This window comes from Drosophila eugracilis, unplaced genomic scaffold, assembly GCF_018153835.1.
Source record: "Drosophila eugracilis isolate 14026-0451.02 unplaced genomic scaffold, ASM1815383v1 contig_764, whole genome shotgun sequence".
NCBI classification, from domain to species: domain Eukaryota; kingdom Metazoa; phylum Arthropoda; class Insecta; order Diptera; family Drosophilidae; genus Drosophila; species Drosophila eugracilis.
The window spans coordinates 88,078-104,173 of NW_024573661.1; the positions used below are offsets into that span (position 1 = coordinate 88,078).

Sequence of the window (16,096 nt, forward strand, 5' to 3'; positions counted from 1 at the left end):
CAGCATTTCGATTAATTCCATCTAAGTGCTTATCGATAGCTGGCAGGGCTTCCAAACCTCTGCTGCAGAACGGATGTAGAGGCGGATATGCACATCCGCAAAAAGTGTACAATTTGGGATTTATCAAGTCTGGAACCATGAGCAAGAAGAGCAATGTGTGGCAGTACTTCTACAAGACATCTGGCACAGTGGCCACTTGCCTTTTGTGCAACAGGAACTATTCGAGAAGAGGACGCGGCACCACTTGCCTTCGAAATCATCTGAAAAGCAAGCACCCACCAGAGTTCCTAGCTCTATCCGGGGACATAAAGTTCCTGGACCTGGTAAAAAGAGAGATCTCTATCGGTTCGCCACATCACCCCACAGCGCAATTGGAATTAAATTTGCATGTGAGTGGGTAATACTACATCAGTATTAATGTGTACATCAAAAGTGGTCCGATAGAAAGATACCCTGTAATGTGGGGATTACACCCAGACCAATACCATTACATTTTAAAATTTAGAAATTTAGAAGGTTATAAATGGACTTAGTCAAAATACATAAATCTCAATTAGTCGATCACAGTATTATTCTGAGAATGCGGATATAAAAATCCGCATGATGCTCTAAAGGACAAATGTTGCCAATTGCAGTAAAAGCTTTATGTAAAGTATAAGATAATATAAACATGCAACATTTGGAAACGCAACCTGGAAATCCTCTTTACATATAAATCTCTTCCAATTAATTATTTCTTTCTTTCATGAACCCCTTTAAAGGTACACCAATTGGAAATAGCTTCTTGTACTAGGATTTTAAACCAACTTAAATTAGTTTTAGATTCTATAAAAGATTTCGTTTTAAATGGGTTAAAATTCAACCCTGTTAGACTCCATACTCTATGATTAAAAAAAAAAAAAAATTTAAAATAAATGATTATAGGAAACTGATCCAGATCCTTTGGATACGGACGAAATTTCTTACAACCCGCGCTCTGATGAGAAGTTGGCCCTCATGCTATTGAACCACTCATTTGAGTTCATCGAAGAAAGCACATTCGTAAATTTTGTAAGGGTGCTTCAGCCAAGATTTCTGATTCAACCAAGGAGCTACTATGAGAATATACTATGCGAGGATATACACAGAAAAATGCAAGAGCACCTAAAAAAGCAGCTGAATCTTCTGGATGCCGTATCGTTATCTACAAGCCTTTACCAGGATCAAAATGGCGAAGGGCTTTTAAGTCTATCTTGTTCTGGAATCTCAGGAGATTTTCAGAGTGTCCGGCTAATGCTTAAATGCGAAGCCTTAAATTCTGAAAGCACTTCTAAAGTAGCTTGTTATATTCGGGATCTAATACCCAGTTCGACGATAGAGATTCCCAAGGAGAAGACGCATTGCATCATCAGGGATGAGATCACAGCTCTGCCAGGATCTCTGCCCGATTGTAGTGTACATCGCCTGCATATGTGCGTGAGGATTGCTTTGCAATCGAACGAATTGCTCCAGAATCTTTCATCCAAATGCAAGCAAATAGTTGACCATTTTGCTTCTTCTAAGATGGCCAATGATCATCTAAAATTCATACAAGAGATTCGCCTGACGCGAGATCCATGTAGACTTAAGCCTTTTGATCCTTTTCAATGGAATTCCACCTTCCACATGATGGCCAGCGTATTCAGAATGAAAGATGCCGTCTCCTTATATTGCGAGGAGTATAATCTGGTTCAAATATACCCTGATGAATGGATAGAGATTGATTTGTGCAATAAAGTTATGCAGCCTTGTGAGGAAACAATTAAGATTTGGAGCAATCCCTTAACGACAACATCATCAGTAATTCCATTAGTGGCCGCATTACGGGATTCTCTTCGAACAGATGTTCATAATTATGTTTCCTCAGTGGTAAGAATAGAATAATTAATAAAACGGATTTTTGTTAACCTTTAAAATTTATAGACTATTTGTAGTTTCGCCAGAAAGTTGCTTGAAGAACTGGAAATTAAATTTTCCCACGTCTTAAGCGATATGAAATTTTTGATGGCCACGTATTTGGATCCAAGATATAAGCAAGCATTTTTCACGGAGCGAGAGGAGCACTTGGTGGCCAATGAAATTTTGATTCTGCTCGGTAGAGCTCAAGAAGATCTCAACGGTCAACCGCCGTTAAAAATAATCAAAGTATCATCCACCTCCTCCCTTAAAAATGAATCAAAGATTGATAGTATACTAGATAGCATACTAACAACCGGATCCACCAACACGCAACATGCGACAACATCATTCGGTTCTCAGTCACAGATTAAGAATCTACTATATCTATATAACTCCGAACCTAGAATCGATAGAAATATGGATCCTTTAATGTGGTGGAAGACAAACATAAAATACAATTCTTTGTATTCCATTGTTAGGAAATTTCTATCAGCACCAGCATCTAGTGTTGCTAGTCAACGCTTATTCAGAGAATCTACACATTTGTATTTCGATATGCGAGCGGGTTTGAGCTCCGAAAATGCATCCAAAATGTTGTTGATAAAGTCTAATTTTAGCTTTAGCAATTCAGAGTTCAAGGAGTAGAAAAAATTTATAATTTAAACTTTATTTATGTACATAATATTGGCTTTAAACCTAAAACTACTTGATCTCCTGGAAAGAGATTTTGCACTTAAATCTACTTCATCTCTGAAAAGGAGGTTTTGCACTTTAGACAAATATGTTCTGATTGGATTCTAGCCCCTGTAATCGGGATCATTGTGTTCTTCATCGTCTTCCTCCTCCTCTTCTTCTTCATCTAAATTATAAAAATGTTTTTAGATTTGTTGATAAATAAAATACAAATTTTAAAATTCTTACCATGATCCCTACGTTTACGTGTATATGCTCGTTTGCTGGCAACTGGGGCTTGATCAGTTTCTCCATGTAACAAGGAATTGCGGTATAAGATTAGTGGCTGCCATTCCTCGGCTCGGCTGGACGGCATGGCGGGTGGGATGATCTTGTCAAGGAAGCTCATTATCACCTTTTTGTCTTGCTTAAGCAGCTTGTAGTTAAACTCGTTTAAAACCTCCAGGAATAGCAGACGTGTTGGTGCTCTTACCGGATCATCGGGCTCTTTGTTGGCAGCAAAGTAGATGCCACCCCGATGAATGGCGGCCACAGATTCGCGATTCTTGATAGCATCAAAGCCAAATGTGAGGGCAAATCGCTTGGCCAACTCCTTAAGGTCCACAAATTCTTGCGAGCTTTTTGAAACAATACCATCCTCACTCTGCTCTTGCAGACTCTTGAAAACCGTGATAAGGCTCAGAAGAAGGGTCATGGCAAAGTTTACTTTATTTATCTCACGGGCCTTTCCTAATGTCGCCTTAATAATATCCCCGTAATCGTTGTAGCACTGAAATGTTTACGATATAATAGTTGTAAATTAGTAGTATTATTATAATTTTACAGCTTTCATACTCACCTTAACATAATATTTAAAGATGCTCGCCGCCCGCATTGTTGGTATTATATTATAAACTACCAACTTGCAGTAACATGCCAAAAAGTTACGTTTCTTATGTAGTTCCTCGATTCGTGTCTCATCTTGTGCAACGTCTTGTTTAAGGGAGAACACATAGTGCTGCACAAAGTTGTCCAAGATGAGGTGCTCATCCATTCGCGACTTGTACTCCAAACCTCGAATGTGTTCGATCTCACTTCGAGCTAACTTATCGGAGAATATTATAAGCATATCGCAAATGGACTGGTATGCCTGCAAATCACAATAATTGAAATAATTAATGAAAACAAAATTATATTTTATAACGAACTGCTTCTTGAATCTGCACTGTAGGTCCATCGCGAGTTAGTTCAAAGCAGGCTCCCATAAAGGCATCCAAATTCTTGCGCAACTCAGCCACCAACTCGCCAACGTTGACTGTCTCGCATTCGTTCTCTACATAGTGAAGTCCCCATGTAATAGAAAAATAGCATGCCTCTATACAATAGGCTAAAGCTTCGTTGGGCAGGCAGCGCTCAACATTTTCTTTGGACTGAGCCTCCTCGACGTCCTGAAAAAGGGACTTAAACAGATCCCAGGGGTTGAGATTGTGCGAGGAGTACAAGATAGAAAGGACTTTGAGAGTGATGGTTATGTTGTAGATGTCATCCTCATTAGGGGTCTCCTCGCCTGTAAATAAGGTACAAAAATACATTTTTATTCACAGATTTTTGTAAGAGTATAAGTACCTTGTATGAGGTTGCGCCACTCCTCGATAGCGTCCTTGTACTTGTTCACTGAGCTCTCTATGATATTGGATCTAGCAATATTGCATCTGGTGTAGGTGGCACTTCCCTCGGCGCAAAGGCATTCAAGAGTTTTTGCGCACGTTTCCAGAACCTCGCGTCCTGTGTGCATGCTCATCACCTGGTCGATTCGGTCTAACAGGGCCTGCAGATTGCTTTCTTGTCTGTTGGTGGTGTACAAATTGAGATCGAAGTACTGGGGAACTGCAAGAAGGTTCGCCAACTTCTCGCTGTCTGCCTGATACTTCTCTAGCAATGACGGCAAAGTGACTATAAAGTGTTCGGTCAGTTTGGCTTTCTCATCTTGAATAGCTTTTAATTCCTTGGCACTAAGCGTACATTTGCGATTGCTAGCTCTCCCAACTGGAACTTCTCCAGTGGCTGATTGCTTAACGCTGCTGACCATGATCTCGATAAGCGTTGATTCCTGCTTGTTGTCAAGAAGCTCTTCATTGGGACCAGGCTCTTCCAGGAGTAGATCTGTCATACACTCCCAATCCCTTACCATATCATTGCTATCGATAAAGGAGTCTACTAGATATGCGCCATGTTCGTGTAGCTCGGATTCGATAAAAAACTGCACCAAGTCCCGAACCAGCGGTGTATTGGGCATTCGCAATTTGCCACGTTTGGTTTTGGTCTCTTCCATGTCAGCAGTTAAATGAAACAGGCGGACGTTTAAAAACTCTGCTGCAGCCTGTGCCACCCCGCGATGAGAGGAATAAACCAACTCGTATACTATTTCACAATCCTTGTCTGCCAAAATCTCTGGGTGGATCCTAGAAAAAAAGGAGCTAGTTAATTTCGAATTTTTATTAGATTGCCCTAGTTAATATGCCTCATGATCACAGAAAGTTTATATCCAGTTGTTAGATTTGTACAAATACATACATAATTATTCTGCCAAAAAATTTAACTTACTTTAGAATACTGATCACCAGTTTCACAGCATGTACGGAGACTTCAAACTCCTTGTCTAGGGTCATGGCCACAATCCTGTCCTTAAATTTGGACGTGAACAACTCGAGTTTTCCCTTGAGCTCATCCTTCTCGTATAGAGGAAGCAGGGATTGCAGGCAGCGCAGACGCACTTCTCCGATCTTGTCGTGGAGTGTCCAACCAATATACTTTAAGTACGAGTCGTCAAGAAAGTTTTGCGGATAGTTTTCCATCCAGATACCAATCTCTGCCATACAAATGGCCCGTATATCTGGCAGACTATCCCTGTATCGGTGGACAAACACAGACTTAAACATGTATGTCAACATGCTCTTAATCTCATCCATATTCTCTTCCAATTCAGACCGTTTAGTCATAAGTGAGTCCAAACGGTCGGAGGCGCGGCGATCGCGGGACTAAAATAATTTTAGATTATGAATACAATTTTACTAATTATCACGAAACCCACCTTCACGCGTTCAGCTTCGAATTGCTTCGCAGCATTGTCGAAGTTATTCGAAACCAGCAAAGCCACATCCACCAAAGCAGTCATAAGCTTCATGGCCGCCAATGTGGCTGTATGTCGAAAGGCTCGCACTTGCGAGTCCGAGAGTCCAGTCAGCAAGGAAATGACGTTGTCCATCAGGAATTGGTCGTAGATAATGGAGTACTGGCACTGCTTCACTAACGTTTGTACAAAATCGCAGAAATTATTTTTGAACTTTCGCCACTGAGTTCCGGTCATGATCAAGGGATATTCTCCGCTTTCCTATAATATTCAACAGTTTGAAAAATAGATCTTTGGACATATGCGATGTAATTTACCTCGTCAAACTCTTCGGTCATACGTCGGATAATAGCTGTGTGATCTACTGGATATTGTATATCCTCGGATATCTTTCCCTTGCAGCCGCTGGCATTTATAAAGAATTGCATCAATGCGACCAGCGCCGTTTCTCTGTTTGCTTTGTACTGTTCAATCCACTGATCAACAATGCTCTGAAATGGAAGTCTCGATTATAATACGTTTCATTGCAGACCAAAAAGATTTCCTACGGCAATGGGATTCTTGGAGTGCCGGACAATGTAGTACAAACTGTTCTCGTCTGTGGTTATCTCCCTTTCGTTGTCGATCCGTTCGTTGTGTCCCTTGTCCACGGGCTCCTTGCGCGGCCGTTCAACGCGTTCCTTACGTTCTGTTGGTCCCTTGCGGGTGGCTGGAGTCTTACGTTTGCGCGCAATTGGCGCGTAGAAGTCGTCCTCGTCATCATCAATTATGGGGGGTTTGTCCCGTACGCCACCTCTAGCCCGCAGCCGGGTCATCCTCTTGGTGGGACTGTCCGCATCTGAAGTGCTCTCGTTTAGCGCATCGCTGGACAACAAAATACACATTTTTTAGAAATTCACAAATGGTGGGAAAACATAGCGCTGTACCTGTGCAACTCATCGTATTCCGGAGGCGGATCATCCATCCGTATGCGCTTTCCCCCGCGACGCGCCATCATTTTAAGTATTTAATATAGGGGGTAACTGGTTGCAAAACATTTAGTTTTTAAAAAACAAACAATACAATTTCACTCAAAACTCGTCGCGTCCGATTATAACAAGTACTAACCCACAGTACGCAGAGAAATGTATCGATAGACGCAGTCGACGACGAGGGCTACAGCTTACGTAAAATTACTCATTTTTATTTTGAAACAATACTATTTATAAATATATTTAAGAAAATTATATAAGGTAATATTTATATATTTAACTTGAGTTTGATTATATAAATTATGTTGTAACCAGAAAATAGGTGTGCAGCCCTGCAAAATATTTATATATCGATAACAGCGGCTTGAAGAAAGAGGAAGAAACAAAACAAAACATTTTTAGTTTAATAAAATAAACAAATTGAAAACAAAATATGACTGAATTTGGAGGAGATTCAGGTGGCCGGCTAAAAGGCGTGACTATCGTCAAGCCAATAGTATATGGAAACGTAGCCCGATCCTTCGGCAAGAAACGTGAAGAGGACGGGCACACGCATCAGTGGAAGGTCTATCTGAAGCCATATTTCAACGAAGATATGTCCATTTATGTAAAAAAGGTGCATTTTAAACTTCACGAGAGTTACGCCAATCCAAATAGAATCGTGGTTAAGCCTCCATATGAAATAACGGAGACCGGTTGGGGCGAATTTGAGGTAATCATCAAGATTTACTTCAACGATCAGTCGGAGCGGCCTGTTACTTGCTACCATATCCTAAAGCTCTTCCAATCGCCCGTCGTCGATGGCGAGCTGAACTCCAGCACCACTATGGACACCAAGAAGGGGCTGGTCTCGGAGTCGTACGAGGAAATCGTGTTCCAAGAGCCCACCCAGATCATGCAGCATTATCTCATGCTTTCGGAGCAAAGCGCCAATGGTCTGTCAACACATGACACTGACTGTAACTATATTCCACTAACTATTCTCGAACGGCTTAACGTAATCTTAACTTTTGTAGTTGAGGAAAAGAAAACGAAAACGCTGGACAACATTGTGAATGTAAAACAGAAGGTGAAGGGGGAGATCGTTACACTAAAGGATAAACTAAAGCTAGCCCGCGAGACCATATCAAAATTCAAGACCGGAATTGGCTAAGGTGCAAAAGCAGCCTGCGTAATATATGCATTCAATTTCGATTAAGTGAAATGGTTTTAAGTATCTATGTGTAAAATATTAAATATAGTCTTAAAAAAATATTACATTTTTGATATGATATACTGGAAGGTTTAAATCGCGCTTGTCGGAACTTAACTTTATATTTAAAATCACATTGCAGTTTACATATGTATGTATATCGATGGCTATCGGCGTGAAAAGCGTTGTCTTACAGCTCTGATCAGCTGAAGGCAGAGTTGTTTATTTATTAAAAACACATTCTATTTTGTTTTTAATAACGTATTTTCAGAGATGATGAGCATTGTTGACTTAAATAATCGGTGCCTGCTGTAAGAACCGAAGCCTTATTCAACAATACCCAAATATTACTTTTACCAATCTTCCTTAAAGTAAAATTGTAGAGCACCTTGACCTGGAAGAACAACTGATTCTATGGGATGCTACCGAATTTATGTCCCGCCTGAACAATGTTATTTCAAGCTGCTGGCACAGTCGAACCCAACACTTCTTGCATGGGAAATTATTTCTTACTAAGGATCCACTTCTTCATGAATTCCTGAATTGCATTAGTTCTACTGTGATGAAGCTGTCCATAGAAGACTTTTCCATAGATCAGATGTCTGCTTTCCGGAGTCACAGATTTCCCAAGCTCCGGGAACTTTCCTATTTGAAGATGGAATCCTATGTCGACGATATAGAGATTTTGGTAATTTGCTTTCCTTTAATAGAATCCTTCACAGCGAGAGTTAAAGACAAGTATCAAACCTTTGAACTACTCTCTGGGTATCACGTGACCAGATGGAATCACCTAATCAAATTAGATATCGTGGGTGTTTCTAGACAATGGAAAACAAAATATTTTAAGGAAATATGCGAAAAACTTCCGCTGCGTTTTCTAAGTGTGACGTGGATAGACTCCGAGGAAGATGCCTATGTGGAGGCCATATCTAAATTGCATGAACTGGAGGAACTATATTTGGAATTAGATCTACTTAGCATGGAAAATACAAGCAAGCTTTTGGCGCTGCCAAAATTGCGAAAACTCCGATTTGATGAATTTGAAGATGTAGAAGTCTTACTCGAGGACATTGTGAAAGCCCGAGGACAGGATATTGTTGGACTTACGTGCAACGAGAACTTTTGGCTTTGGGTATCCCATTGCAGATTTCAAAATGTGAGAAAACTGACCATCATAAATGAAGGAGTAGTGGAGGGAATGTGGTGCGCAGAAAGCTTTAATGACACTCTCGGAGATTTTCCTCAGTTAACAGAATTGTATTTGATAGACATCAGCGTTTGGGCTGGGGATTCATTTTGGGAGATGATACGTTCCTGTCCACAGCTACAACTCATATATTTACAGAATCACGAGATAACCGATGGATTTCTGGAATTCAATGCATCGTCTATGGGCAAAGCTTTATGCCACCGACAAGAGCCTTTAACGATACATTTTTCGAGTCTTGAAAATAATCATAAAAATTTGGTTCGTAAATACAATAAATTCACTTAAATTATAATAATTAGTATATTCCTCAGATTGTTCAGGTTCTAAATCATCCTAAAGTGAAGCTTTCCTTTGAAGTCATTAAGGATGCTTATCCCATTTTGGTCGGCGGACTTATAGAATTGGAATTTACCCCTTTAATGACGTAAAATCTGTCCAACCACTAAGCACGATGCAATTTAGAACGGCGAAAGCTATAAAAACATTCGTACATTTCATATATATTTTTTTATTAAGTATACCAATTTGATGTTTTACGATAAAAAATAATATTCTTCAATGCAATATTCTTCAAGTCATAATTGTTTTTATGCAGGTGTTAAGTCCCACGAAGGTTTCAAATTATTTTCTTTTTAATGCAAATGAAAATCTTGAACATCCCAGGGCCACAGAGAGTCCCTCCAAAAAAAACAGTAAAATAGCCAGCTTCATTTCTTTTTCGTGAATGGATTTTGACTTCAACCGCATTGACTTTTGAGGCCTTTCATCGATGATCGTTACTAATAACATTAGCTTGGAACGCTCATGGCCTAATTCGCTGTTACAAATAATATTGATAAAGAATTTAGAACACTGACATATTTATACATCATTACAACATTAACTAGGTTTGACCTTTTCGCTTTTTTAAAAACTTTTTTGAATTGATTGAATACTTACCTTGCTTTTGACACCATTTGACACTAACTTTTTTCTTGCAGTGTAATTACCGAGATTCTGAATCGTCTGATGGTTGTGGACAATAGTTTGCATTTATATGTACATATGATACCTTAATGAGATATTTTTTGTGGATATAATGGAACATAATACGGCTGTTTACAAAAACTTAACCGTATTTAGTTCAACATTGCTGAAGCGCACTGTAGCGCGATGAACCGATGAATTGGAAACCATTGAGTTCCACCTGGTTCGCCGGTGAGCGAATCAATGCAAGTGAACCAGCGTCGCGGTTCCGATTCCAGTTCCAGCATCCCCACGGAATAATAAATGCCATTGTTTATTTGACTTGTTGAGTGCATGTGCTTGTCCGGTGGCTTCGGGGCCCGATCGAAGCCCGAATTAAAGATACAATGATTTTATGGACCTGGATCGTTAACATGTAATGTGCATAAATAATTTAGACCCACGAATCCACGCACACACACAGACATACATATATAAGCCATAAGTGATGCGCGATAGCCGAGAGTGAAAATTATTAACTGCGCAAACGCAAACGCGTTTTCTTCACCTAGAACCACTTGAAATCCCTATAACAAAGGTGAGATAAAAGCGTTACGAATGTTTTTAGCTGTCCAATTTACGGATATTTTGGGGGTAAACCCCTCAATTCACAGCAGCCCCCCTCCAATGACGCTGCTCACATCCTCGCTGCTGCTCTTTTCGCTGCTGACGTCGCGGTTCGAAGCAATTCCGGTTTTGGAGAAGTCCCCCGCCCATCCTGCTCATTCCGGTCACCCCGCACATCCCTCACCTGGCGTGCGAATTCTTCGCGCACCCGAATCTTTGGTGGCTCCCCTGGGAGACGAGGTGGTGCTAGAGTGCGAGACCAGTTTACAACCAGAGCGCTTCGACTGGAGCCACCGGTCCAGCAAATCTCCAGGATCCGCGTTCAAGTACCTCAGAACAGGCACGGCCAAGGCGAATGTCTCCCAGGAGGCGGCCATCTCGCGGCTGAGGGTGCTCGTCCGACCAGACACTTTTGGAGAGTACAGATGTATTGGCTCGTTTGGCCCATTGGTGGTCACCTCCACCACAGCCCGGTTGGAGCTGGCTAGCACAAGTATTAAGGGAAGTCAGGAATCGGAGTCACCCCTTCAATGGCGAGTGGAAGCTGGGAATTCTGTACTGTGGTCTTGCGGACAGCAGGTGCAATCTAATCCATCGGCCAGTTGGTCTTATTATCGAAATGGAGTAGAGATCAAACCAGAACTCGTCGGAACAAATGGAAATCTCTTTCTGAGCAATGTATCGTCTGAGTCCTCGGGCACTTACTCATGCCAAGCCACAAATCCCGCCTCTGGTGAGAGAATCCAGCTTACCGGGTCACTGCATCTGCAGGTTACACCAAATCAGAAGTCCCACAGTAAAGCTCCGCATTTGCTTAAAGGACAGCCAACTGCCCAAGAAATAACCATCCGCGAAGGAAGTTCGTTGATGCTGTTATGCCCTGGGATTGGCTCTCCACCGCCAACTGTGGTCTGGAGCAGTCCTGATGTTGTGGGAGCAGTTAAAAACAAGCGTTCAAAAGTTTTTGGACATGCTTTAGAGATATCCAACATTCGGGCCCATGATGCTGGGACATATATATGCTTCCAAGATAACGGAGTGCGTCCTGCGCTGGAACACTACATACAGTTGCGCGTGGAGCAACCTCCTAAGATTGTTCGGCCACCCTGGGCAGATCTTACCAACGAAGGCGAACGATTACAGCTGGAGTGCGAGGCAACCGGAGTACCTAAGCCAGAGATCTACTGGCTGATCAACGGTCACAGCAGCCTTGATGATACGGAGGCTGAACTGTCCAACAATGCCCTGATATTGCATAGCGTCTTAAAGCGCCACGCCGGCTATGTCCAGTGCTTTGCTCGGAATAGTCTAGGCGAGCACAGTGCGGGCACCCTGCTTCAAGTTAATCCAAAGCAAATTCAGGAACCGCGTGAATCTGGAGGAACCCACCGTCCGAAGCCCAACCAGGGAACCAAACAGAAACAGATGTATCCACCGTCTCCCCTAATGTGACCCGACTGACCGATGAATCCGTGATGCTCCGCTGGATGGTGCCCCGAAACGATGGGCTGCCAATTGTTATTTTCAAGGTGCAGTATCGAATGGTTGGCAAGCGCAAAAACTGGCAAACCACCAACGATAATATACCCTACGGAAAGCCTAAATGGAACTCCGAGCTGGGCAAGAGTTTTACAGCCTCGGTAACGGACCTTAAGCCTCAGCATACCTACCGCTTTCGGATCCTGGCCGTTTACTCCAACAACGACAATAAGGAGAGTAATACATCGGCTAAATTTTACCTCCAGCCAGGAGCAGAATTGGAACCGATGCCAGTGCCGAGGCTGTTGGAGATTGAGGAATACTCGGAAACGGCGGTGGTGCTGCACTGGAGTTTGGCTAGTGATGCAGATGAACGTCTGATCACAGGTTACTATGCCTATTATCGCCCATCGTCTTCGGCTGGCGAATATTTTAAGGCTACCATTGAAGGAGCGCAGGCGAGGAGCTTTAAAATCGCCCCCCTGGAGACCGCAACGTTCTACGAGTTCAAGCTGCAATCCTTTAGTGCAGTCTCCGCATCGGAATTTAGTGCCCTGAAACAAGGACGCACCCAGCGTCCCAAAACTAGCACCACGGAGGAGCCTATCCAGCAGATGGGCGACCGAGATACGACCACTCCCAGTCATAATGAGACCTTTAACATGAGTCCCATGCTGACGGGCACAATTGGAGGCGGAGCAGTTCTTATTCTGCTTCTGATCAGCACTTGTTTGTGCGTCTGCCGACGACGGAGTTCCCGTGGCAGAGGAAACAATCCAAACAAGCCACGAATGGCGGAGCTAAGAGACGACTTCGTGCCCCTGGGAAACTGTTCGCCCACCAAACAGCGTCAGAGAACCCGACACATACATATCACCTTGAATCCGTTGGCTCAACAGCAGCAGCAGGCGATGGAGGAGAAAAACGAAACCGACCAGGATTCGACTTACTATCAGCGGCAGTCAAGCTACGACTACGATCCGGGTCAGAGGAGGATGTCCTCCTCATCACTACGTCGCTCACAACGCACGCTGGAACGTGCTGGTGGCAGTAATGGCTCCAACAACGGCAACAATAACAATCTAAACCAATCCGCAGAGACGGGTCCAGTCGAAAATTCCGGAAAGCCCGGTCGAGTACTAATGAAGCGTCCTCGGTTGTCCAGTCGCTCCGAGAACCTCTCTTCCGGCAGCCTCAACAGTGTGGGCGTTTAATCGCAATCTCGTGATCTTTAGTCCGTACATCCCTACGCCCGATGTATTATGCTATTCCTCTACCTCTGTTTTATCTACAACTTTGAATGACAAAACCTTTGCTGATTGTACTTATACGAATATCACCTAGAGTTAAGGTACTTAAATAGACATTACTAGATTTATGCATGCATGATCGTTTAAGAACATAGCATTATGTCCATTTTATTGTAAGTCTTCCATGTTTCGCGATAAGATCAAAATCTGTACTGATAGCTTCTAAATGACCTTTACAAAAATGACAATAAAGCTTGTAGCTTCATCTTTTGACTATCCGAATTTTTTAACATAAAAATCAATCTGCAGGTAACGCATAAATTTTATTTGTTTTAATGGTAACACAATTCGAAGCACATATCGTTTATATTTATACAACTAGATTAAAAAAATAGTTTTTTTTTTAAATTTAACTTTTTAAAAATTATTAAATTTAAAACTCCTTTAAAAATACGAATTTTTAAAATCTTGACTTATAACGTAGTACACCTTGACACACCAGTATATTTAGCTTGGCTAATTAAAGTTAAAATACAAAATTTGCTTTGCTTAGCATATAATAAAGTTATTTAAAAACTAAGGAAACATTTAAAAAAGCAACATTAAATTTTAATTTTTTGGAGTTTGGTATATTTACGGTACATTGGGTAGTCAACCAGTATATTTACGCGTTCAATGGTGTGGCGTTAGGGATTTATGCGACTACAGAGGCGTTTGGGATTTATTAAGCTGTCAGCTAATAATTGGGTCGTCGTCAAAATTTCTATTAGTATTGTTTTTGCATATTTTGGCTGAAAACCCCAAATGACGCGATTACGCTGAATACCAAGCTTCTCTAAACCCGCAAAGAACGTAAGCCCCCGTACGCAGGCCTTATGAAGTCCACAAATGTTAGTGTTTCCATTGTTTTGCAGTGCCATCAGCAGAGGGCCTGGCCCCAAATAAAAAAGAAATCCGAAAATCGCAACTGGACTGGGCAGAATGTCGAACCTTTCAGTGGGCCAGATGATAATGGACGCGCAGCGCATGGCTAGCCGGGTCAAGGATCTGGACGCCCTGGGCACGGCACTCCTCGAGGAGGCTGAGACCAACAATCGGCTGGTGGAAAGCCTCCGACAGTATCAGGACGACATCGAATCACTTAACCGCATCTCGAACAACAAGACAAACGCGGACATGGTAAATCGCATTCAGCAGCAAAACATCAACAGCTCGGAGATCCTCAAGGAGAACCGTGAGCTCAAGATCTGCATCGAGGACTACGAGCGGGTCATGGAGCTGATGATGCAAAAGTATCGCGAACACACCGTCTCTAAGGTGCTAGATAGCAAATTCAGCTTCAAGGAGCTGTACAACGAGCGCATGTGGCAGGTCATCCGGGAGCAGCGGGAAAAGATCAACGAAATGGCCGCCGTGATGCAGCGGGCGGCCAGTATAGACGACGGCGTTGTTCAGCGGGAGTTACAGACTATCTCTCAGCTGCGCCTTGAAAATGAAACGCTGCGCGAGTTGCTCCAGATCTCAAAGCAGTATGGATCCTCCCAGCGCCCTATCCGGGAAAGCGACCACCTACTGGAGGAAAAGGCAGTACAGACGGATAGCATAGCGGACGACTCTGCCGACGACCTGTCCATATCGGGCGCCTCAGTGGAGAACATGAACAACAACTCGGTCATCCAAATGTACAGTAGTCCGGAACAGCCGACGAAGGCCGCCGTCGTTTCTAACTCACTAATCACTGCCCCAGTTCAAAATCAAAGTGACACACAAGCAGCTATTGAGACGCTGGAATCGGCGGCGCCGGTTGTGCAGGCGGTGGCAAACGATAACAATAATGGACCTGCAGTCAACCCAATAAGTGCGCCACTACCAGCGACGACGTTAATTGAATCTGGTGAGGATCAGGCGATTTTACCGCCCACAACATGATAGGCGGTGGTGCGCCAAATAGTTTATGCATTTGGTTTTCATTTTAATCGCCGCGCTGTTTTATCATATTTACTCACCCACTCACAAAACAGCCCGCATACGAAGAGGGCCAACATAAGTTGCATTAGGTCTTAGCGATGGATAATATCTAAGTAATTTATACATAATATCCATTACAGCATAGTGTCCATACACATACATTGTAAACAATGAAGTTCATAATTTAAAACGAGGTAAACCCTCACACACAAATGTAATGTACAATGTACTCTGTCGATTTTATGATTTCTAAATAAATTCCATAACAAATCGAGGATTAACCAAAAATTTGTGGATTTTTATTATATATATATATGTTAACTTATAAAATAACAACTGTATTTGAATTTAATTTATTTTACGATTTTCGATTTACTATTACCAAAAGCTATTAATTTTTAAGTTATTTATTTAATATTAATTACATTTTTGTTTGGAATAAAAAAGATGTTCATTTTAGGCCAATTTAAGTAATTTTTAGTAAGTAACGAGAAATGGCTTAATTATTAGAGAATTGAGTTATTTAATTTCCAAAAATCATAAATTATTTAAAAGTAAACCTTTAACTTTGTTTATCTTGGTAATCTCCCATTTTTAAATTTGTATTTAATTTTTAATACTTTTGGTGTTTTATTTTTTATGACATTATATATTTGAGAGAAAATATTAAAGATAATTTAAAAGTTTATATTATGTTAAAGCAAATATATCTAAAACTCTTTTGAATGAATTTCT

General features: G+C 41.8%; 7 protein-coding genes across 8 annotated transcripts; 6 read left to right on the forward strand and 1 right to left on the reverse strand.

Annotated features, from left to right (window-relative positions):
* Positions 1 to 86: 86 nt before the first annotated feature.
* On the forward strand, positions 87 to 2,571 carry LOC108107094 (zinc finger BED domain-containing protein 4). The gene is made up of 3 exons (XM_017214474.2): positions 87 to 389; positions 925 to 1,887; positions 1,942 to 2,571. The coding sequence occupies exons 1-3, from the start codon at positions 138 to 140 to the stop codon at positions 2,560 to 2,562; spliced, it is 1,836 nt and encodes a 611-aa protein (XP_017069963.2). The 5' UTR covers positions 87 to 137; the 3' UTR covers positions 2,563 to 2,571.
* LOC108107093 (cohesin subunit SA-1) lies at positions 2,569 to 6,811 on the reverse strand. Its single transcript, XM_017214473.2, has 10 exons — positions 6,646 to 6,811; positions 6,268 to 6,583; positions 6,037 to 6,210; positions 5,681 to 5,980; positions 5,194 to 5,627; positions 4,216 to 5,051; positions 3,798 to 4,156; positions 3,449 to 3,739; positions 2,839 to 3,379; positions 2,569 to 2,776 (listed from the first exon to the last, which is right to left on the reverse strand). Exons 1-10 carry the CDS (start codon positions 6,714 to 6,716, stop codon positions 2,715 to 2,717), a joined length of 3,384 nt encoding a protein of 1,127 aa, XP_017069962.2. The 5' UTR covers positions 6,717 to 6,811; the 3' UTR covers positions 2,569 to 2,714.
* A 219-nt stretch (positions 6,812 to 7,030) lies between these two features.
* Positions 7,031 to 7,944, forward strand: LOC108107095 (YEATS domain-containing protein 4). The gene is made up of 2 exons (XM_017214475.2): positions 7,031 to 7,649; positions 7,707 to 7,944. The coding sequence occupies exons 1-2, from the start codon at positions 7,124 to 7,126 to the stop codon at positions 7,841 to 7,843; spliced, it is 663 nt and encodes a 220-aa protein (XP_017069964.2). The 5' UTR covers positions 7,031 to 7,123; the 3' UTR covers positions 7,844 to 7,944.
* Positions 7,945 to 8,100: 156 nt separating this feature from the next.
* On the forward strand, positions 8,101 to 8,704 carry LOC108106836. The gene is made up of 3 exons (XM_017214073.2): positions 8,101 to 8,193; positions 8,255 to 8,570; positions 8,663 to 8,704. Exons 1-3 carry the CDS (start codon positions 8,156 to 8,158, stop codon positions 8,702 to 8,704), a joined length of 396 nt encoding a protein of 131 aa, XP_017069562.1. The 5' UTR covers positions 8,101 to 8,155.
* A 128-nt stretch (positions 8,705 to 8,832) lies between these two features.
* LOC108107139 lies at positions 8,833 to 10,229 on the forward strand. Of its 2 annotated transcripts, none has more exons than XM_017214542.2 (2): positions 8,833 to 9,038; positions 10,073 to 10,229. In XM_017214542.2, the coding sequence occupies exons 1-2, from the start codon at positions 8,862 to 8,864 to the stop codon at positions 10,115 to 10,117; spliced, it is 222 nt and encodes a 73-aa protein (XP_017070031.2). In that variant the 5' UTR covers positions 8,833 to 8,861; the 3' UTR covers positions 10,118 to 10,229. The 2 variants fall into 2 exon arrangements, with proteins under 2 accessions (XP_017070031.2, XP_017070030.2); XM_017214541.2 differs by lacking the exon at positions 10,073 to 10,229 and adding an exon at positions 9,392 to 9,698 and having other exon boundaries at positions 8,833 to 9,350.
* A 94-nt stretch (positions 10,230 to 10,323) lies between these two features.
* LOC108107137 (interference hedgehog) lies at positions 10,324 to 13,667 on the forward strand. Its single transcript, XM_017214539.2, is given in 3 exon segments — positions 10,324 to 10,635; positions 10,715 to 12,102; positions 12,105 to 13,667. Coding segments are annotated over 2 exon segments (2,631 nt in total). The 5' UTR covers positions 10,324 to 10,635; positions 10,715 to 10,724; the 3' UTR covers positions 13,358 to 13,667.
* A 430-nt stretch (positions 13,668 to 14,097) lies between these two features.
* Positions 14,098 to 15,649, forward strand: LOC108107167 (FGFR1 oncogene partner 2 homolog). The gene has a single exon (XM_041819571.1). The coding sequence runs from the start codon at positions 14,375 to 14,377 to the stop codon at positions 15,320 to 15,322; it is 948 nt and encodes a 315-aa protein (XP_041675505.1). The 5' UTR covers positions 14,098 to 14,374; the 3' UTR covers positions 15,323 to 15,649.
* Positions 15,650 to 16,096: the final 447 nt, after the last annotated feature.